This window comes from Corylus avellana, chromosome 10, assembly GCF_965113065.1.
Source record: "Corylus avellana chromosome 10, dhCorAvel1.hap1.2, whole genome shotgun sequence".
Lineage (NCBI taxonomy): Eukaryota > Viridiplantae > Streptophyta > Magnoliopsida > Fagales > Betulaceae > Corylus > Corylus avellana.
The window spans coordinates 10924289-10948777 of NC_142499.1; the positions used below are offsets into that span (position 1 = coordinate 10924289).

The 24489-nt window shown below is 36.4% G+C and overlaps 1 protein-coding gene across 2 annotated transcripts; it reads right to left on the reverse strand.

Moving 5' to 3' along the window:
• Positions 1-241: 241 nt before the first annotated feature.
• On the reverse strand, positions 242-23575 carry LOC132161841 (protein ZINC INDUCED FACILITATOR 1). Of its 2 annotated transcripts, XM_059572042.2 has the most exons (17): positions 22486-23575; positions 21778-21818; positions 20304-20364; positions 20101-20203; positions 19880-19982; positions 18439-18492; positions 18264-18326; positions 15668-15717; positions 15477-15552; positions 10475-10693; positions 10274-10361; positions 8432-8517; positions 8223-8330; positions 4313-4357; positions 4129-4217; positions 1397-1440; positions 242-595 (listed from the first exon to the last, which is right to left on the reverse strand). In XM_059572042.2, exons 1-17 carry the CDS (start codon positions 22700-22702, stop codon positions 492-494), a joined length of 1551 nt encoding a protein of 516 aa, XP_059428025.2. In that variant the 5' UTR covers positions 22703-23575; the 3' UTR covers positions 242-491. The 2 variants fall into 2 exon arrangements, with proteins under 2 accessions (XP_059428025.2, XP_059428027.2); XM_059572044.2 differs by lacking the exon at positions 21778-21818.
• Positions 23576-24489: the final 914 nt, after the last annotated feature.

The following is a 24489-nucleotide window of genomic DNA, read 5'->3' on the forward strand; positions in this document are numbered from 1 at the left end:
ATTAGAGGGGAGAGCTAAAAATAATAATATTTAAAAGAAAAGAACATTGCAAGGCATTGTGAGGCGTATCATGAAAATATGCGGTTCATGGTACACAAATTCAGTTTCGAGGTCTTTATCTTCTAAATATAAAAGAAGAAACTAAATCCAAGCGTGAGTAAGACTGTGACAAGTGGCATTTTGGCTATAAACTAATTATAGCCAACATGCCAAAGACTTTTATATTCACAACACATAAAAATCGAAATAAAATGTAATCAGAATATAATAGAATGAATATATTTTTGAAATTACATAAATGATGCGTCGCTTTGACCGTGGAATGGCTATGGTTTGGGTCTGAGAGAGAGAGAGAGAGAGAGAGAGATGTGAGTATCCCATTATTTATAGCTTACCCCCTCTACTAGCAACATTGAAATGATTGGAACAAATTTCTTGAAACATTCTTCTAAGGATGGGATTTCAATATCTAGTCAACCTCTAGGATTGAGCTATGAAATGCTGTCCCCAGCTGGTTCAACTAGAAAAGGTTTGAAAGTCATCAGCAGTCCAATCGCCTCAATCAAGTTCAGAATGAAGAAAACCATATGCCCACCTGCATCTCAAAATAACAATTGGACTCAGATAAGAGGCCTAAGTTAACTAAGATAAGTTATTGAAAATATAATAACAGAGAAAGTAAAACAAAAAATCTGAAACGGAGAAGATACAATACTTCAGCAGGGGCCTTTAATAACCACTTAAGGCTTTAATGTCACTTGATTCGATAATTCCAATGTACAGGAAGTAGCAACAGCAATTCAATGGTTATCAAAAAAATCTGAATAGTTGGTGAAAATTCATGGTTTGGAGGAAGAGGAGGAGGTTACTTTTGGTGAAATGGCATAATCTAATTTGGAACGCTAAAGCTACATTAAACCATACTCTTAGCTGGAGCTGTGCTGGCTACCCCGACAGTGTCTTATGAAGGAAATTGAAATTGATCGACATTTTATCGAGGAAAAATTGCGTGCAGGGTTAATTTGTATACCTTATGTGAAGACAAGGGAGTAACTTGCGGATATTTTAAAGAAGTGTCGAATAATGTTCTTTATTCAACCTTGTGCAAGCTAGGCATGCGAGATATCTTTGCCTCAACTTGAGGGGAAGTGTTGAAGATATGCAACGAATGTGATTTGATTTCCTTTCTATACATGTTCTCATTTATTGTGATTGCATATTAGTGGTGTTGCTTCTCTATATAAACAAGTATAGATGTATTATTGAGGTACTGAGAAATAATAAGAATTCTTTCTTCTTATCCTTCATCAATAGGACAGTATGATATCATGACAAAATTCTTAATTTGGTTCTTATTAACAAAGAATAGGAATGACGCTTAAGTAGAGCTCTGTACCTGGAAGAAAAGACGCATTCTGACGCTTCTGTGCCCAAGAAAATCTGCATATATATGGTAACTCATTAATAATTGAAAAGGAAAAAATTTGAACAATTTTAACGCGAGAATATCATTAACATTACATGGGCATTAACGCAGAGGGAAATTCACTTCTAAGATACTTAGAAAGTACTAGAAAGTACGTAGAAGTGCAAACATATGTGCACACAACCTCCTGATTGGGTTTTGTCCTACTTTTTCACATGAAGCATTCACATTGACATGACTCCTCTCCTCAACCTTTGGATCGACAGTGGGAAAGATCCACCATAGGTGACGCCCAATATCCCTGAATCAATATATTTGTCAAAGTAGAACCACTACGACAGCAGCCATAATATGGTTCTACTATCCACCACTACGACACCAATGGCAACAGCTGCACATACGAGAAGGTTGGCAACGACATCCCAACTGTTACGGTGCTGACAATTCCATCCCCTTCCAACCACAGGCATCGAGTAAACCCTAAGACCAAACTGGCAGCACCATTGCAGAATTCTGGGCCAACATTCACATATCACATATCACTTTAAGTAACCAACCCCAATAATTGTACTCCAAGAAATGTTCTTCTAAGACTTCCAAAATTCTGTACTTGGCCAGCCTTCCTACAACCTTGATGTGTGCCAAATATTGCATATTGAGACCTCTTAATTTACTTTTGTTAATCCTTTAGCTGTGTTATTATCTGATGTTCTGGGTTAGTTTTGTGTCTTTAATGTTTTGTAGGTTACTATGAGAAAATAGCGGGATTTATGTGAAAGTTGCACACTTGGGAGAAGCTACCAACAAATCTACGATCGAGCGGAGAATACTACGTGCGCTCGAGCCTAGCGCCCCAAGATCGAGCGCATACGCGCCCAGTCCAAAGCCCATCGAGCGCATGCTTGCGCCGCAAAGAGGAATTGATGCTCGAGTGCGCTCGAGCGCACTAAGTGTGCGATCAAGCGCACTTGTCCAATCTGGCAGCGAGTGAAGAGAATTTTAGGGTTTCCTAGCTTTTGAATCTCAACTTTGTGATTCCATATTTGTAAGTACTCAATTTTCCATTATGAATTCAATCAATCATGTTTTGTCTTTCAATACCATGAGAGGCTAAACCTTCAACTAAGGTTGAAGATGAAGCCTCACTTATGATTAGCACTTTGTTCCATGTAAGTAGTGTTTCGCATTTTAATGATTTAATTTCCCTTTTGTTTTACTTCTAATCAATTGAATTGAATAATTCTTTGATATCTTTTGTGATTCAAGGATACACTTGATGATTTAAAATTATTCAATGCAATTGATTGCTTGGTTTTCTTCATTAAAAATTGGATTTCCCCTGTGATTTATTCTTTGGATACAATTGATGTTTTGATAAAAATTGGATATTTTCTTGTGATATATGGATACAGTTAATGATTTAATTAAATATTGGATTTCTTTTGTAATTTGGGTTATGAATGGATATATGGGATGTTTTGATTAATTCTTTGAAGCAATAGTAAAACAAACCTAAGATTTACATGTGAGAACTTTGGGAAAGATTATAGATCATGGAACTATGTGCTATGAATTTGTGAGTGCGGATTCCGAAACCCTAGTGCTTCGTCATTAGATTACAATTACTTTAAATTGCTTTTGCTTTTGATTTTTCATTCAAACTATAATCTCTAAAAAATTTGGAACTAGGTTAGGGTTCAATTGATTTAGACATAAATTTGTTTTCAAGAATATAATTCTCTGTGGGATCAACCTCACACTTGCAATCCATTAACTACAATCGATTCATGCACTTGCGAGTTAATATAATTTGTACAACAAACCCCTTGTTCAGGTTGGTTCCAACACATTATTAACTTGAAGTGACCAAAGACATTAAGATAAACATAAGTATCAGTTGTCTATAAAAATTGTTATCTACATCCAATAAAGATTTCGCCATTGCTTATGTTTCATTTAAACGAGTCTCTTAAAATTTGTTTAAATTCTAACCAAAAAGCAAAACTTTATTAATTATATTTAGTTGGTTTTCATAATTCAGGGAAACGGTAAAATCAAGAAATTTATTTAATCTATTTTTGTCCTTAAGAAGTGGCTATGGAAATTAGCAGTACAAAGCTGTTTATTTTTCATACACATTCTTACATATCTTTCCATCATTTGACCAAGATTCTACTAAGAAAATTGGTTTTATCTTCCCCCTTTTTTGTTTTGGAATTTCCTAACTCCAACTTGTGCCAAATGATTCAATTAAATAGTCTAAATTCCCACATGAATCCACTCTGCAAATTTTTTATTCTGAATTGCATGTGTTTGAACTTTAGGCTTATCCATCAGAAACATGGAATTGGCCTAATTTTATGTACATTCTTCTTTCGTTTTATTTTCATTTGAGTAAAATTGAAATTTTAAAGCAATTAATTAAATATGACTTGCTACAACTAAAATTGCTTCTTGTTCGCTTTTCTCTTTCTAGTTAGGTGATCCTATTGTATACTCCCGGTGTACTTTGGGGCGCCTTTACACTTTCAATAAGATTAGTTATTACTTATCAAAAAAAAAAAACTAAACACAGCCAACTCCCCCCACCCTAAAATAGACATAGGTTACATTTTCCAGAACCAAAATAAATTCATATAGACCAATAAGAGCCTCAAATTAAATAGTGAATGAACAATTGATTCTTTTAAGATAATACTTACAGTGAACCTCCACCAGCTGGACCAACTGCTTTAGAGAAAGACATAGCAGACATTGATATGCCATTTGCTGCTCCTCTTTGCTTTTGGCTCTATCATAAGTGTCAAAGAAGCATCAAATCAACAATGAATTTACCAATTCATGTATCTTAAGATACGAAATAAGATAATGGAAAAGTAATATTACCACCGCTCTGTTCTGCAAAAGGAACAATCCTGTAGTGATGGATACCTGATTATATTTGAAAATGTAAGAGCCGCGTTAAAATCTATAATAGATGCTAGAGTTTTTATATTTTATATTTTTATATTAGCTTTTTATTCTTATAGCTTAAGGGTATTCTTGTAATTATGTTATATTTATCCTAATATAAACATATGCTATGGTTAAGGGACTAGAACATACAATCCAACTTGGTATCAGAGCATCCAAAATCCAATCATAGAAGGCATCACACGATCTGAAGCATGGACACATGCTATGCCTAAATCAATTACTTCGAAAAAACTGAAAGGTCTAAATTATCTAGCTTGGACACATGCTGTGAAAATCTTCCTTTGTGGGAAAATAAACTTGAATATTTGACAAATAAACCACCTGATAAGGTAGATCCAATTTATGAGGATTCAATGAGTGCGGATTCTACTGTTATAGGATGGTTGTGGCATAGTATGGAACCCCGCATTGCTACCACAGTTGAATTTTGTGATTCTTCTAAAAAGATTTGGGAATCTATTGCAGAATCTTTTTCGCATCAGAGTAATGTTTCTTGGGTATATGAGATATATGAGAAGCTTTTCATTACAACGCAGTTTGGGTGACCATTGTCTGAGTACTATAGTTCTCTAAAAATTTGTGGGATTAATTACTGCAGTATCGTCCCTTTACTACTAATTTGGAGCAACAGAAGCGACATTGAGAGGAACTATCAGTCACAACCTACTTTTACTTCTTCTGTACATGTACCGTTTGGTTCTGATTCCCATGATGCACTCACCACTCATTTTAGCAAGCTTGCTCAGCCCCTGAACACTACACTTCCTTCTTCTTCCACTGCCACATTAACTGATTCAGGTTAGGTTGCACGTGTGGTCAATTGATCCCTGTCTTGGGTCATTGACTCTGGCGCTAACAAACATATATCTCATACAGTATCTCTCTCTTTTTATTTGATTCCTGTTGAATACCAAACTTTTTTAGCTGATGGTACTTCTTGGCCTATCCTTGGGAAAGGTGTTCTTCATCCTACTAATTCTGTATCCTTGCTGAATAGGCATCTCAGAGTGGAAGACTCCACTAATGCTGATTAGGCAAGTTCTCCTTCAAATTAGAGATCTACTATTGGGTATTGTATCTTTTCGAGAGGTAATCTAGTTACATGGAAGAGTAAGAAACAGACTGTGGTAGGGCGATTTAGTTTAGAAGACAGGAATACAGGGCAATGGCTTACACCTCTCCGACTATTTTGTGGTAATCAAGATGCTCTCTATATCACCTCCAATCCTATATTTTATGGAAGAACCTAATATTTTGAGGTTGACTGTCATTTTATGTAAGAAAGATACTAAGCGGAGATATTTCTCTCACACATGTAAAGTCTGAAGATCAATTTAAAGAGGCATTCACAGAATCTTTGGATCATAATCGATTGAAACTTATTTGTTCAAAGTTGGACTTATATGATGGGAATGTGAGTTGGCATTCTCGTAATAAAGTGTATCCTCTAATTGTACCGTGAAAGCTAGCAGGGTTACTTACCCTAACCTTAACAATGGCTAATGGTTAAGAGAAAATATTGCAGGTCTAGGGTTTTAAATGGCTTTTGGATTTGGGTTCAAAATAGCGTAATCAATAACCTTGGAAGCTATGCATACTACATTTAACAATGGCTTGAATGAAGACAAAGAGAAGAGGAAGGTGAAGAAGAGAAAAGAAAGAAAAAGAATCTCACCAGGCAACTTTTTCTACACCAAGTAAAATACTATTATATACAATGGACACTTATTTTTGTACCAAAAAACTCATGTTTGGTCAAAGCAAGTACTGTAGTCTTAAGCCTCTAAAGAGAACTCCTCTGGCCATGCTATTGATGTCGCATCAAAAATATATATGTTATGTCCAAATCGTTTAATTTATCCAGTTCTTACTTATCCAAAAATTTTATCCATTTTGGGATGAGGAAAAAAGTTAAATGAAAAAATGATGGGGAAATCAAAGAATAATATGATCCGAAACTTCCAGTCAAAATAACTATTGACATCATCCTTGGAAGATAGACAAATGAAGTCTTAGAGACTCAACATATACCTAAGCATATAACCATTTATCACAAAAACTGTATGCCACATAAGCTCAATAAAAGGTATGCACTTGATATGAATAGAAGAAAAAGAACATGGTCTTGATCTCTCTCTTGAAAAAATTCAGAGAGTTATGACATTGAAGACTCATAAGAATGGATATGGCCGCCAAGAAAGCCAGCAACGACAAGCATCCCCACAACAATATACTAACAAAAAAGTGGTCATTACTTAATGCTGGACCTAATCAATGGGTTCTTGGGAGGAATGGCTTGGATGCAGTCCTACCTTCTATAGTATTTGTTATAGTTTGTATGAACGGTTTAGACACAAAAGGCGGAGGCTATTATATTATTCAACTTATGTTAACCTAATACAAGCATCCTATTATATAGGATTAGGGAAATACCATAGAGACTAAAATACCCCCAAAACCCTAATGACTCAAACCCTAACTCTTCTAACACTCCCCCTCAAGCTGGAGCATATACATCATATGAATCCAGCTTGGAAGATACAAGCAAACGAAAAACAACTAGAAAACATATTCTAACACTCCCCCTCAAGCTGGAACAGCTTGGACCACACAAGTTAATTAAATAAAACTTCAATGCCGGTTGAAAAACTCGTTGGTAACTTGAACAACCATTTGATCGGTTCTCGCCAAAAAACACCAAGGCCGGTCGGATGCAACGATCACTTGATCGGTTCTCGCCGGAGAATCCAAGGCTGGTCGGATACATCGATCTTGGGATTGGTTCTCGCCGAAAAACACCAAGGCCGGTCGGATGCAACAATCACTTGATCGGTTCTCGCCGGAGAATCCAAGGCCGGTCGGATACATCAATCACAAACAACAAACAAACAACAAATTTTCACATGATTAACCAACAAGATTAGCCGGAAAACAGATACCGGAAAAACAAAAAACTTTGCCGGAGCTTTGCTGGAAATATGCCAGAACTTCGTCGGGGCTTCAAAACTGGCCAGAAACACACAGAACTGGCCGGCAGTACCTAAAAACACAAGAAAAACACTGAAAAACAGAACAGAAACAGTCACCGGAGGCTCGCCGGACCTTCGCCGGAGACTCGCCGGAGCTCGCCGGAGAAGACAGAACACTCCGACCACTTCAACAACAGCAACTAGAGAATCAATAGAGTGCCACACAGTAACGTTTCAACACCAAAAACATCAAATCGTCGGAATTTTTTTTTTTTTTTTTTTCGATGGCTGCTGCAACTTTTCCGGCTACCACAGAATACTCCGGCCACTTCAGACAAGATAGAAAACCACCATAGAACCATCCAGCCAGCATCACAGAACATAAAAAACAAACAAAATATATATATTTTTCTCACCGGAAGGAGTTCCGGTCACCTTAAAACAAGAACAAAACAGCTCTACGGAGCTCTTTGAAGGTACTGCCCGTGTGGGTTAGCCCACACGGGCAGTGCTGCCACCAAGAAGAAAACTAAACTACCCAAGAATCGAAACAAGCTCTGATACCATGTTATAGTTTGTATGAACGGTTTAGACACAAAAGGCGGAGGCTATTATATTATTCAACTTATGTTAACCTAATACAAGCATCCTATTATATAGGATTAGGGAAATACCATAGAGACTAAAATACCCCCAAAACCCTAATGACTCAAACCCTAACTCTTCTAACAGTATTTAATAATGGTATACCAAAAGTATAGTATAGGGCAGGGAAAATTAAAAGATAAGTTTCTCCTTTTGAGTGTGTGGTGATACCAGAAGTACATTTTCTAGTTTGAGCTTGCACTTACAGCGAGCACATTCTTCAATATCGATGCACAGTCAACCAGTAGTGTGAGGCTGAGGCCAGAAAGCATAGATATGAAAGGGTAACTTGACAGCAATGGTATGGTCAAGACCTTCATAGGAAATCAATAGGTAATAATAAGAGCAAAATTTATATCATCATGAAAAGACAAAAAACAATGATATATAAAAGAAATTTTGTTAAAAGACATACAGCTCCAATGCGAGATACCATGATGGGCCCAAATATCCTCTCCACCACGGGGTATACAAATAGTTGAAAGAATAATAGACCAAAGCCTGGTAGTTTAGAAAATAGAAGGTAACCATTAAATATCCAATGAGTAATACCCTTCATATGAAAACTATGCTATGATGAGAAATGCATTTGAATGTTAGTTTGCACATTACTAGATAAAGTTCAGATGAAAAACATCATCTCTTGCACTGTCTTTGCAGTAGATGTTACTTCGGTTATTTTTATGTTAAGAGCCATATGATTGGCTTATTAGTATATGGTCATTGACTCAAAATGATAACAGATTGGAACACTCTGAGAAAGGAGGAAGGTTTTGTTGATGTGACGTATTTTTTTAATATTTTTACTATTGAGAGCTTTAATGTGATAATTTCAAGTCTAATATAAATAATACAGTGATAGAGTAGGAACTCGAATTTTGGATTCTGTCTTTCTGACAACCACTTTCTCTCTCTTTCATTCTCTCTCTCTTTTTATTTTTCCGTTCATATTCTTCACCTTGTATCAAAGCAAGAATCCAGGCTTAATAAGTTTTATCAGCAACATACAGTAGCTGATATGATCCATACGAATGCTAATGTCAGCGTGGCAAACGAACCCATGGTTGAGATCAGAATGTGATGGGTGATAGGATCCTCATAATATTTTCTACATTATTGTCATATTTTGTAAAATTATCACATTAATTGCAATCTCTATATTATTAGGAATTTCTATAATAATTGTATGATATTATCTTGTGATAACCAGGCTGCTATACATAATGCATCTAACCCAGTTTTTCATGAAAGGACTAAACATATTGAGGTTAATTGTCATTATGTCCGAGACAAATTTTACAACATTCGCGAAGTCTGGAGACCAGTTAGCTAATATGTTTACAAAATATTTATGTCGTAACCGATTAGAGTTTATTTGTTCCAAGTTAGGTTTATATGATATATATGCTCCAGCTTGAGGGGGAGTGTTAGAAGAATGTATTAGGGTTTGAGGGTAGTTTAAACTTATATAATAATATGTTTGAGAGAGACTACGTTACAACGTACGAGCCTCCTCTTCCTCTCTAACCTTTTTCCTGCAAACCTCTTAACAGTATTGAATATTACAATGTATATAGATTATGAGATGAGAGGCAAAGTACAAACATAAGCCTCCTCTTTCAATTTTTTCTTTCCATGCACAACAGTATCTTTGTGATCTTTCTACAGTCCCCTCCTTAAAGGTTAATTGTATCAACTACTTAAAGTTGCATAAGATCTCCTTTCTATTGTTTTATTAATTTTCTTACATTTTCCCAGATAAAATTATAGGCATCACTCTTCCCTTACGTCGATTTTCCTATATTAATTAGAAAAGAACAAGTGCCAAGAAAACAGAAAATAAAAAATTTTTTTTTTTTCTTTTTGATGTCGGGGAACCTCTCCAAGGCAGGGCCCTTTGGACCCACCCCTGGAGAGTAAACCCCGGTCCCGTGCATCGCACTCTCAGAAGTTTCCCTACACAGAACTGGTTAAATCGCTGGCATTTCACCAGGGGTGTGCCCCAAAGGATTGTTTGCACCCATGAGGTGTTGAACCTTGGACCTTGAAGGGGATGATACCTCAAGACCAAGGCCTCCACCACTTGGGCCAACCCCTTGGGGTAGTAACAGTGATGAGATCAAAACAGTTCAAGTTTATCCTGAAAAAACAAGAAGTTCAGAGTACGAGGAGACAAACTACTAGACTGCTAAGAAAAGAGATCAAACACTAAATAGAATAGTTCACTTGATGGTAACATACCATCTAGCCATATTACCTGTAATAGAAAGAACTTCACCAACATCTGTAGTCGTATAGTTCAATCCCCCATATTTCCTGGGACTAACAGCCCACAATGAAAAAATCTGAAGACCAGGACGGATAAATATTAAAACCGTTCTAGTTATTACTAAAAAGACTCATAATTTCCTTATCCAAAAAAAAAACATTTACAATTGAATTCAAGAAGAGAATTTACCTCTGTATAAGCCATATCATGAAGCTGGAAAACACAGTAGACAATGATAGATGACATCAATGGCCAATTTTTCAGAAGGCTCTGTTGAGAAGCTGGATACTTCTCCTCAGACTTTTTTTGCATGCTTCCTTCCTCATCAGGCCCATAAGTGGTGGACGCTCGTTGATCATGTGAGTCCTCAAGCTCTCTTTTATTTTTAGTATGCATATGCATCGTTTCCTGCCCCATCCAGAAATTTTTAGACTTTAAAGTTTTAATCATTGCAAGCCACAATATTATAAATGCAAAAAAATTATACTGAAGATAGTATATTATTAATATGCTAAATCATACTTTACACTTCAATATTAATAATTGAAGTAGGGGAAAATACACTTAGTTCCCTCAAACTACCACCCCTTACTTTGCTTAGACCACCAAACCTCAAAAAGTGATACTTGAATCCCTCCAACTACCACACCATTACAAGTTACACCTTCCATTAGCATATGGTGTTAAAATAAACGAAAAAATGTCGCACATGACATGCACATGAATTTTTTTATTTGAACTACCAAAATTGCCCCTAAAATATATAAAAATTAGAAACAATTGAAAAAAAAAAATGAAGGATGTTAGAAGAATGTATAAGGGTTTAGGAGTATTTTGGTCATTATCATATTTCTCAAAGTTTATATAATAATATGTCTGAGGTAGGCTACGTAAGTTGCACTAGCCTCCACTTTCTCTGTAGTATTCTTCATGCAAACCTCTCAATAAAGGGTAACCGAACCACCCTCCTGACCAGTTCAGAGATGGCGGGGGTGTTCGGCCACCCCTTCAAGTTTCTTTTTAGTTTTTATTTTTAAAATAATTTTTAGGGGTAAGTGGATAATTCAAGTAAAACAATTCACATGCAAATCACACAGCATTTTTCAGTCCATTTTAATGCCAAATGCTAATGAAGAGTGAACTTCCAACCCATGTAGTAGTTGGAATGAGTCAAGTGTCACTTTTTAAAGTGTGGTGGTTTAAGTGCCAAAGGAGGGGTAGATTGAGGGGACTAAATGTATTTTTCCCTTAAAATAACAAAGGGAATATCTAAGGGATAAGAAATGCTTAAATTGTATTCACTATAAGTACAAAACATTGTACAATAAAATCGAATGGCATTAATCAAAATTAAAGCGGATAAGCATCTACTGTTAGACGTAGACAATAATCTCATCTAATTTAGTATAAAAGTCAAATATTCAATCACACTAGTCAACAAGTTTCATTCTTAATAAATAGCTAGAACTACATGATGGCACTTAGACCCCACGAATCAAAGTCACCATTGTAATAAATTTTAAAATCTCATAGAGTAAATATTTTGTAACTCTTCACTTCAATTACAAAATTACATATTTAGGTAAACTTCAATGTTTTCTAGCATAAAGGTTGATCGCATGTCCTCTATACATGCATTTCTCGACATAAGTCTGCTTTTAATTCCTTAAGACAGGAAAGGCCTTTGTGATCCTTTACTTCGTGACATTTTGGTCTATAGCAACATGTTCAATCTTTACCATCTGTGCTGCCAGCAACATTATGCTGTATGCTGGCTATTTGGTTGATGCTAAAAGAAGCCTCCGGTTCGAAGAGTTTGTTAGGGTTAAAAGAATATGTTAGTGAGAGGAATTTGTTAAGGGGTCGTTTGGTCATTTTACTATATTTGCAATCCAAAACATAATACAGGTGTGAGAGAAGCTACGCAAGCTTTTCTAGCCTCTTTTTTCTCCTTGTGCTTCTCATGCAAACCTTACAACATGGTATCAAAGCCTAGGGTTTGACTCCTTCCCTCACTCTCCGATTGTTTACATTTATCCCTGCTTCTTCTTCCCTTTGTTTTGTTTTCCTACTCCCTCTTGTGCTATTGATCTCAAACTACTAAGACATTGGGCTTTATGCCCATGATTGAAGGTAGATGGTGCCAATATCACCATCATTAGTGGTGTTATGTCGTTGTCATCACTGCCATCGGCTCTGTCATCGTCGATAGTTTAGGGGTAAACAACAGAACCGGTATTGTGGCTGTTGTTGTATGAGTTTTGTCCTGTATAGAAAATCGCTCAGGGTGTGTGTTTGTGTTGATCAGCATTGTGGTGTTCAATGGTGTCTATGGTGGCTGGACATTGTTCTGGTGGTTGATTGTTTCAGTGGCAGGTTGTGTTTCCATTAAATTGTGTTGTGCTCGCTGATTGCCTCTATTGTTATCATCGTCTTTTATCCTCTATTGTTCTCTAATTACCATGATGTTGATTCACCTCAAAGTTTCACCCTAGCCATTCGTTCCCTCACCAAAGTTGGCAGCTCCAGCACTACCCCATCTTAGTCCTGATCTCGAGTTGTTGTCTAATAATACATGTTCCTGGTTTTCCTTTTAACTTGTTATCCATTAGGAAAATTACCAAAACTCTTAATTGTTCTGTTAGTTTTAATCCATCATTGTGCATTTTTCAGGATCTCGAGACGAAGATGATGATTGGTATGGAGCATGAAGCTAGTGGATTATATTCTCCAGATCTTGCGCCTCTCTTTCCATCTCGAGCTTTGTAGTCGTCTGTCTTTGGTCTTCAATGCCATTTTCGTCTTGGTCATCTTTCACTTTCTACTTTGAAGCATCAAATTCCTAGTCTTCATCATGAGTTGTCCTTGCATTACAAAGCTTATCAGCTTAGCAAGCATCATCGTGTCTCTTTTCCGTCAAGAGTTATTAGTAAGATTTTGAGTCTTTTTGAGTTAGTTCATTTTGATGTATGGGATCCAATTAATGTAGCGTCAAATAAATTTCACTATTTTGTGAACTTCGTAGATGATTTTTCTCGTATTACATGGTTATTTTTCATGAAAAATCGCTCCGTGTTATTTTTTATTTTTCAAATTTTTCGTAATACAATTAAGACTCAATTTGATTAGAAAATACTTATCTTACGTTCTGATAATGCCAAAGAATATACATCTAGCTATTTTGCACCCTATCTGTCTGACAAAGACATTATCCATTAGACTTCATCTGTTGATGTTGCTCATGTTCCAAAACAATTTTGGAGTGATGTTGTTCTCGCTGCATGCTATCTCATTAATCGAATGGGTATCAAGTTGACCTGATAAAACCCGGTTTGACCTGAAAGAGTGTCAAGTCTAAATAGAACTTTTGGCCGAGCTGAAATGGGTTGACCCGGTCAATTTGGGCTAGACGCAGACCAAACAAAACCTCTGTTCTTTTTTTTATTCCTTCTAGGCAGGGCTCGGCCAAATTGAACTAGATCTATCCTCATACTGGAATACACATGAGAATTGTAGATATCCTTATCCCTGATAAGGAATGAAGGATGCCTTATCTAGCTCTGATCGGAAGTAAGCCATGGAAATGGAAATAGAGTCCTCCAATCAAAATAGGACTTGAGAGTTTGTTCCATTACTACCTGGAAAAAATTGACTGTTAATTGCAAATGAGAATACTATTAAATCATCAGTTATCCCAAAAGCTTAAACTAAGAAAATATGATGGATTTAATCAATTAAATTATATTCTAATACTCTCCCTCATGTGTGGGCTCAAAATCCCTCTTAATATGTAAGGTCAACACGTTATCTAGCTCTGATTGGAAGTAAGCCGTGGAAATAGAGGCCTCGCATCAAAATGGAACTTGGGAGTTTGTTCCATTACTACCCGGCAAAAATAGACTGCTGATTGCAAATGGGTATACAGGAAAAACATCAGTTATCCCAAAAGCTTAAACTAAGAGAATGGGGTAGATTTAATTAATTAATTTATATTCTAACACTCCCTCACATGTGAGCTCAAACTCCCTCTTAATAGGTAAACTTCAACACGTGGAATATTTAATTAAAACGGGAGGCCAATGACAGAGACAAGGTTCAAACTCAAGATCTCCGCTCTGATTCCATGTTAAATCACCACTTATCCGAAAAGCTTATGCAGATAAGAAATTATAAATTTAATCAATTAATTTATATTCTAACATAAACACTATTAAGTTAAATCCTAATGGGTTTGTTGAAAGATCGAAGGCTTTTATTGATAAGTAATCAATAATTATCATTAAAGACGTAAAAGCGCCTCTAATTACATAGGAAGTATACAAGAGGATGCACCTAGCTAAAAGAGGAAAGATGAAAGATTGAAAGCTTGCTTGATTTAAGGGATTACGCAAACATATGGTATTGATTATGACAAGACCTCTCCATTGTATTTCTTTAATTTTATATAATAATATGTTTGAGGTAGGCTATGTAAGAAGCACGAGCGTCCTCTTTCTCCCAAACATTCTTCATGCAAACCTCTCAACAGGGATAAATGGTGGTTTAACAATTGAAAACCAAGTTGCCTAACATTTGCACCTTTATGTTACACTGGCTGGCATTTCAACCCAACATCCTCAAATGGACACCCAATCATTACTTCCAACCTTTTCATGATTTCTGATCATAACACCAAGGGGAGTGTCAAATAGCCGCATAGTATATGGGCCTATTTAGTAACTTCGGAGAAGTTATAAACAAATGTTAAATGGATATCCATAATATCCATCCCCCAGTCAGTGCAAAACAGACTTTGGCAGACCTTGGTATATAGATGCAATTACTAATAAGAATATTGTCCTCAACTGATGAGTTTCCAGCCTTTAGTCTTTTGAACTTTAATGGTGCTACCTGCTTTCTGCAAATTTTTTGAGAAACTATAGACAATCCTTTGTCCACATTCTTTTTTATTATTATTATTATGAATAATCCTTTGTCCACACACTCTTGATAGATATTCAATGAGATTTTTTTTTTTTTTTTTTTTGGGGGGTTCTTTTCATAAACACAAGAATGCATCAGACAATACAAGGACCATAGATTAAGATAAAGTAAGACCAAATTGGCTGAAAAAAAATATATATAAAACTCCAATATGTTTATGAAAGAAAGAAAATGACAAAGCACTGTAACTTGTGATATCGTAACATACCGGGAGGCAACAGCAAAGTACAGATACTCCCAATGCAAAGATTGATATGAGAAGGCAAGGTAACAAATACGGAAACCTACAAATATAATTTATGCTTTACTAATTAAACATAAAGGATGAACCAAAACTATTGTTTGAGAGAAGCATAAAAGTAATGCTTAAGCATATGGAGTAGAAAGGCTATTGCTTACCTCCAAAACAGAGATTCTTCAGAAAATATGTCTGGATACTTCTCTGCAGGCTAACATATCAATCAATCAACCGCAAATGATCAGTAAGTTTGACTTACAAAGCCTTTTATAAATCAAAGAAGACAACTAAGTTTGTCTACATTCATAAGAAAACAAGGTAGAAGAGGCTGTCCAAACTGAGTTCAAAAAGCTTGCTTTCCACAATTCAGTTTGAAGCAATGCTTAACTAGACAAGATTTATGAAGGGTTTCAAAGATCCATTGGTGGATCAAATTCCCTCAAAGTAAAGTCAAACGATAGATGGCGACCCGAAGGAGCAAAGCTGGGGAATCCATTCCCACCCCAATCCCTAACAAGCAAAATTTCCCCATCTCTGAGTTAAGAACTTATGGGGATCCCCCATGTCCACGCAAGGCAAAATAAATCCTTGTCCCCACCCTGCCTCACCATGTATATTTATACCCTTTTATAATATGTTTTTATATTTTTCAATAGAAATATATCGGTAGAAATTTGTGTATAAAACACAAGACATAAAAGGCAATTAAAAGATAATTCTTTCTAAATGTAATTAAACAAATACTAAATTGCACTACAAACAAATACTAAATGTCAAACAGGATTGAACGGGTAGGGGAGAGACCTATCCCAATCCCTAATATAGATCCATGTGTCCACCCCCCGTCCCACCAAATGTGGGACAGGATGGCTGGATCTCACTTGGCAGGCCAAATTTGCCCTCTTTATAAAAGAACAAGCGGTAATACTAACCATTAATTATAAACAATCAAAGAAGAAAATCAAAAGTAATAATTGCTTTAATATGTTGGAGTACGTGTGAGCTTAATAATATACATCGATGGCCCACTTCTTGAGCTTTTTAATTTTTGGTATTGATGATAGCAAACATTATAAAAGGAAAAAACAACAATCCCCTGAAAAGATAAAGAGTGCTAATTAACTGGAAAACAGGAGACCATAAATGGAAGTAACATTTTATCATATTAAGGCCCAAAAACAATGCTGAAATTGTAATGAGAGGTACAACGCCCTTATTGAACGTAACCAAAATGCCATAGACCAATTATCAGGGTTTAGCAACATATTCATTTTCACCATTATGCTTGCCTAGGGCTGTATCTTTTGTCAAATTTTAGGGCTTCTGCCTTCTATAGTGAAACGAATTATTTCATAGTAGGAGGGGTTGGAGGAAGTTCTGTAGTCACACCAAATTTGAAATGGATGATGGTTCCAAGGTTTGGTTCTGGTATGACCTTTGGTGTGTGGATATGACCCTTAAAGATGTTTTCCCAATTTTATTTGGTATTGCTTGCACAAAGGATGCTCCGGTTGAGGCTCACATGGAATTTTCTGGAACGGCTAACAATTGGGAGGTGGATGTCTTTGCCTCGTTCTACAAGTTGTTGTCCTTGATAAGAATGATAAGGGAAGGGGAAGACAGGTTGTGGTGGATCCCTTCCAAAAAAATGGTTGTTTGGTGTTAAATCCTTCTACAGTGTCATGGGTTGTCATGATAGTTTATGTTTCCCTTGAAAAAGTGTTTGGAAGACTAAAATTCCTCTAAGGGTGGCCTTTTTTGTGTGGTCGGCAACCGTAGGAAAGATTCTTACAACAGACAATCTCCGAAAGCGCCACATCATTGTGGTTGATTAGTATGTTTTGTGCAAAGAGAATGGAAAGACTGTGGACCACCTTCTTGTTCATTGTGAGGTTGCTTGCGCCATTTAGAATGTTTTCTTCAATCGATTCTTGTCTTGGGAATGCCTAAACAAGAAGTCGGTTTGTTTGCTTGGTGGTGGACCACCAGTAGCTCTCAGAGTGCTACTTTTTGGAAGATGGTGGTTTTGTGCTTGTCGTGGTGTCATTGGAGAGAACAGAATGATAGGTATTTTGAGGATCGTGAGAGGACTTTGGAGGAGTTGAAATCTTGTTTCTTCAACATTTTGTATCTTTGGACAGCTACTTACATTTCTCCTTTAGTGATTAGTTATCATGATTTTTTATTCTTTTTGCTCCTACTACTTAGGTGGCTTCTCTTGCATACTCCATGTGTACATGGGGGCGCCTTACACTTTTAATGATATTTTGATTAATTATCAAAACAAAAAATTTAGTCCAAGTGAACCATGTTACCATCACCACCAAATGAGGTCTGCCGAAGGACACCAGCTCATTGACTTCGCCTCAATTTTCAGTGATTTAAACTGAAATGAAATAGACATCTTGTTACAAATGGAAAATAATCGCTAATAATATCATTGACCATGGTTCGTCAATTGGACCAAACATGCCAAATAGCTGCTTAACTGTACCAGGTTGAGTGTCCAACACATATGGAACTCCAAAATTTGTATTTAATCCCTCAACTTTTGATACTGTTTTTCCATCAAGTTTGCACATAATTTTTTGTTTCTTGCTGCAACACATACCCAGGGAACTTATTCCTCACTGTTAGTCGCAACGTTGCCAATATATTTCAGTACTATAATGGCACCATTTACCCATTCCTTAAAGTTATATTTTGCATAAGAAAAAAATAAACAAATAAGAACAAATAAGTAACTGAAAACAGTACCTGGGCAAGAAAACCTCCAACAGCTGGACCAATGACTAATCCAATGCCCCATGATGTGCTAATCTGATAAAAAAAATATAAAAAATAAAAAATAAAAAAATAAAAAAAAGCTTCTTCCTTCACTATTTTGCATCATAGTTGAAAACTTTACAAGAAGAGGGAAAAATTTTCTTACAATTGACATTCCCAATGCTTGATATTCTTTACGGCAAATTTCCGAAGCATATGCCTGGTTACATTCAAAAAACTTCATATGTTTACATGTAATCCAATTTACAAATTGCACAATAATAACAATGGTATTGCTTATCAGCTATCTGGAAAAAATTATCACTAATTGTTTCATACATGCGCCAGATAGCAAAAGCAACCACAGGCCAAATGGCCCAAATTTGGCCTAAACACAAAGCAACAGCTAGGAATGGCTTCCAAAGATGACAATATGGTAGTTAGCAGTAATAAAACCCATCAGCCAACAAACTGACAAGAGATTGTCCCTAAATCACAAACAAACTTCAGGATAAAGCAAGGTCAGCTTAGAATTCCACGATCACAATATTAAAGCAAGGCCAAACCAAGCTCTTGATGATGATGTATAGATCAGGTTTAACTGCAGATGGATGCTGCTTGAGGCTGCATGGCTAATGCTGAGTCTGCCATATCATGATAGGGATGATCATATAGGTATTATATCAAGAACTAGTTTCCACCATGAAGTGTACTGAGTTTCATTGTTGAAGAAGGAAACTTCCAAAACGGTTGATCTGGTTTTATTTCCATTTATTTTTCATTGATTATATTTCCATATTAGATTGTACCAATTTCTATATACATGATGTGATAGCGTCGAGTGATCATCAAGGAAAATAAGAGTATTTTGTCATTCTTCCTTCATTTTTTCTCTTCCAACTTGGTACCAATGCAAATGTCTTAAATTCGAACCTTATTTCCATCATTCACCTCCCATTTCAATTACATATTCTCCATGTTGGGCCACACTTATTAAGGGGAAGTTTGAGCTCACACGTGAGGGGGAGTGTTAGAATATTAATTAAATGATTAAATCAACTATTTCCTATCAACTTAAGCTTTTGGGACAAATGGTGATTTAGCATTCATGACAACATAAGTTGACACCATTTTAAGCTTGCCTTTGACAATATAAACTAACACCGGGACAGTTTATCTTATTTGGACACCAAACTGTTTCTGGCCTTCTTAAGTCAAAACATTTCCATATTAACACCATTGCTTCCCTCCCTAACCATGTGTAAGCACAACAAAATTTCATATCACTCCAGGCCTTTCAACAATGAAGACCTTGGGATAACAATCTACAAACCCAAAAGGAAAACATATGGACAAAATTTCAATCTATTATCATTATTGTTTGTTGAGAAGTGCTACACTTCCCAAATTTTTTTCAACAAAATATGGCCCCAAATGATGTGTCACAATCCTATGTAATCCATTATTTTGGGAAATGTGTCACCATTTCATGGGATTGTGACACACATCATTTGGGGACAATATTTTGGAGAAACATTTTGGGAATTGTAGCATTTCTCTTGTTTGTTACAGAACCCAAACATTCATTCCCAAGGCAAGAGACATACCCTCATTGGGCCAAGTATACCACACAAACTTCCAAGAAGAAACCTTGTAGAAACTGCCATCCAAAAGTTTGTACTAAGGCCGAAAAGAGTATTGAAAATAACCCTGAAACGGTCATACCACAAGCAAAGGGACTAAAATGAGAAATTCTATCTGAAATTTGCAGAACTGCATCAATGAGTATTAATTACAAAATAGGAAACTCATGATGAGCTGTACTAACAACATAATCATGCCGAACAATATTACAGGCTTTCGACCATAGCGATCAGCTATCATTCCCCATAGCACAGAAGTCAAAGCTCTTCCAAACATAAATGCAGATCCTTCAAGGAATAGGAGGTATATAATAAGAGATAAGGGCCTCAAAAAATATTCCTAAGAATAAAAAGACCATAAATATAGATGCATAGAAATTATGCTCACCCACATAACCAGCATAATAGCCAATATCTTCCTCCCTTTCAGCAATATGGAAGTCCCTTATCTGCAAAAAGTCAAAATGCAAGGGATCAAAATAAAGAAATGAGAAGAACATAATGAAAACAAAAAATGAAAAGAAAATGCCAATATATACTGATTGTCTCTAAGTTGTTTAATTGGTAGGGACTTGTTAGAAGAGATAGAAGAATTTGTTAGAGATAGGGATTTGTTACAGGGGTATTTTGGTCATTATATTGAATTTTACAATATATATAAATAATAAAGAGGTGAGAGAGGCTACGTTAGATTTGCTAGCCTTCTCTTTCTGTCTGATTGCATGCAAATTCTACAACATGGTATCAGAGCCTAGGGTTTAACCCTTTCCCTGTGATCCTTCCCATTTCTCCCTGCTTCTTCTCTTTTCCCTTTCTTCTCTCACCCCTTTTGTTCTTGGCACTGTTCAAACACTATTGAGTACTAGGCTTAATGCCCGTGTTAGGGGGCCAATGGTGTCGAGATCACCGTCATTGGTGTTATGATGTCATCGGCCTAACTAGAAAAACCGCAATCGTGGCTCCTGGGATTTGAGTTTTATCCTGCCCAAGGCTATTGCGTGGTGTAATTGGCGCTCTCTATGATACACAGTGCTGTCTTTAGTGGCCAAATACGACTGCAGTGGTGGTTTGGGGATTTCAAAAACAATGGCGTTGCTACGGATTCTTGCGTGGTTATGATCATCAGTTGATTTTGTCATTGTCTTTCTAGTAGTCATTGGCAACTTCTAAGTGTCACCAGCAAACTTCCAGTGAGGTTTAGAGAAGAAGATGGTTGTTTGGTCACCCATGCACATTTTTCTTTATTTGGAATAAGAATATCCAAGCTCTGGTTGAAATCGTTCTTCCCATACCGGAGATAGGAGCAACCTATCAATTCTAAACCATGACTACACATTTAAATTATTAGACCAAGTAAAATTCCCACCTACAAGAAGGATGTCCATGAAGCCCTAATCAAAAATAAATTTTGAAATATCCAACATAGCTCTTGAATGTCTAGAATCACCTGAGCATTCACACAGAAACTGAACAACATTGAAAACTCCCCCAATACACCATGGCAACTCCCACCAACTCATAAGACTAACCAATTCATCCCAAAGATGACTCCTTTCAACATCATCATTTGGACACCCCCCCCCCCCCCCCCCCTAGGTGCTTGTATTTTACTTGTATGAAGGAAAACCTTTAATAAAAAAATTATAAAATTATAAAATTATAAAAAATAAAAAGACTACAAGTCTCATCCCTGACCCTGAAAAAACAAACTTTGAACTTGCAGCATTTGTGATTTGGGAACTTTTAAAATTTTCAAGCTATCAATAAAACAATAAAAAGATGAACAGTAGTGATTTGTTTGTTTTGCCTTTGGGTCAATCTTTTAGAATATAGATAGAAGTTTCACAAAGTAACATACTTACCATGAAATATAGGAAAGGGAACAGAGATGATATGGGCAAAGCTGCAAAAATTAAAACCACAAAAGAGTACGTAATGGTTGCAATTCTTCAGTAAAAAACAAAATGTGTAGGAAAAGAACTAATACTTTTTAATATAAAAATGAATTGGGCCATATAAGAATGCAACATGCTCTATGGGAAGAATTATCTAATGTCATTAAAGTTCCTGCAACTAAATAGAAACATACGGCACTATGCCATAGGAACTGTTGATTTTTTTCAAGCAAAGTTGATACCAAGCTCCTGTGAAGTGTATATAAATGGATTGATATCAAAGTCCAATGAAATAATAGCGATGCTATCTCAAAGGCAAATGAAGACATTATATATATGCTTGGAAAGCAAACAGAAGATAAAGATACAGACATTATATGCTTGGAACCCAAATACATTTTATCTGTTTAAATCTTGACTTCATTAAGATAATAATATAAATTTGCGAAGAAGTATTTCCCAACAAATGACGAAAACAGAAAATTTACTCCAACTTCTTAACACCCTTTAACAACTTGATAATATGAGAAAATGAATGGTCTGATTCCAACATGCTCCATGCAGAGAAGAATAGGCAATTCAAACAGAAACAAGAAGTTAATTTTACTCCAATCTTTCATTATCCAAAATTGACAAACCGAACATAAAAAAAGAGGGGGGGCGGGGGACCCCTACCTGCGGCGAGGACCACGATAAAGACATAGAGCAGAAGCTTGAAAGGAGGGCCAGGTGTGTCTTCTTTCAGGCGATCAATCTTACAGCCGGGGCAGTTGTCATAGTAATCAACATTGTTATTCTTCTTAAGCAACCCTTCCCTAAGCTCAGCCTCAGCCATCTCACCCCACTTAGAATGGAGTGGATCATTGAAATTGAAAGATAAGTTTGAGAGCATTGAAGAGACGGTGGCTAGACAACAACCATTTTCATTGACGAGAAAGTTAGGTGGGTGGGGTTATGGCACGCCGCATGCGCCACCTCTCGGCTACCGCCAAGTAGCGGGGACCCAGAATGAACAAGTAGCGTTCCTCCGGCGCAACATGTCTCTCTTCTTTTATTATTAGTCGTCCATTTGTCCGAATCGGAGAACACAAAATCCACCCAAGAACAAAAAAAAAAAAAAATTATTTCCTCTTTTCGTCGTTTACTAGGAAACCTAGTAATGAGTAGTAAAGGAATTTCATTCATGAGCTCCGCAGCCCTTTGAGGTATACCAGTAGGATGTATACTAGTTAACAAACCAGGGTTATATCCACTTTAAAAAAAGAAAAGAAAAATTCAAATCCAATCACGCTGGATTGACATTTCATTTCGAACGCCGCCATCCCCCTCTCCCGTCCAAGCACTGCCGCCCACCGGCAAAATTCTTCTGGGTGGAAAAATTCTATACCCATTTCATGGACTTGATAACACGGTGTGTGTTTTTTTTTTTTTTCCCACTGGTCTAAACCGCGTGCATCTACTATGAAAGGATAGCCTTGCTTGGGAAAATTTTAGGAAAAATGGGGGAGGTGAAATGGGTGGAGGTAGCTGTCCAAGTCGGTGCCGTGATGGGTGGGCGTCGCCGATGGGTTCGGTATCGGTGGTTGGCGGAGGGGGGAGAGAGAGAGAGCAGTATTTTCGGAGAAAGTCACCGGATGGTGGGCGGCGGCCTTGTTGGTGGTGGATGGTGGCTGGCGCCACTGCTTCCCAGTGGGCAGCAGTGCTTGGCCGGGAGAGGGGGGATGGCAGCGTTCATGGGGGAGCAGCGTCCGTGGGGAGAGGGGAAGTGAAAAGGTGGGAAATGAAATTTCAATCCACGCATAGCACCTTTCGGAATTCAATTTTCTTTCTTCTTTTTCTAAAATTGATATAACCCTAGTAAGGTTTGTTAACCAGGACACATCATCTATTACGGATTTGGTACGGATTTCTTTACGCTCCGTAGCATTACTCAATTAAAATGTGCCATGAAAAAGCATTATATACGGATGAATTCCGGCTATAATGCTTCTCCTAAGCCTTAGCCATACCTCATGCGGCATGCTTGGGAACAATTTTCTTTAAAAGCACTAAAATTTTTTTAGTCCTCTCAAATGAGTAATTTTAAAAATTTCTCTTATATCACTCTTGTTTCATTCTAAAAATAAAATGACTTTAAAATTATCATTTGATCAAAATTTAATAATTATTAATCATAAGTTCAATGGTAATTTTAAGAGCCACATCATTCTTTAAGTGACGCAAGAAAGACTTGTAGCATTACTTCTCTCAAATATAGTATAGCTTTTAAAATCATTAATAATTCAAAATTCAATAATAATCCTATCAAATTCAATAGTAATTTTAAAAATCTAATCAGATTTAGGAATATAATAGTCCTAACATTACTCATTTTCTTCTAATTTCTCATTAAAAAGTAATTTTAAAACAAAACAAAAAAACAAAAAAAAAAAATTGGTTAATTTTTATTCAAAGTAAATTCAAAATTTTTTTTACTTCATATCTCATCAATTTTTAATTTATTTTTTTTTTTTTTTTTTTTTTTTTTTTTTGGCCTTTCTCCTTACACAACTCTTTATCAAAGACATCTTATTGAGCAGCCCAAGTTGACCGCAGGCTAGGGACAAATAGTGAAGGTCTAGGATTTAAAGTGTCTAACCCTAACTACTAGTCAATGGCTTTTGAGTGATCATGGCGCTT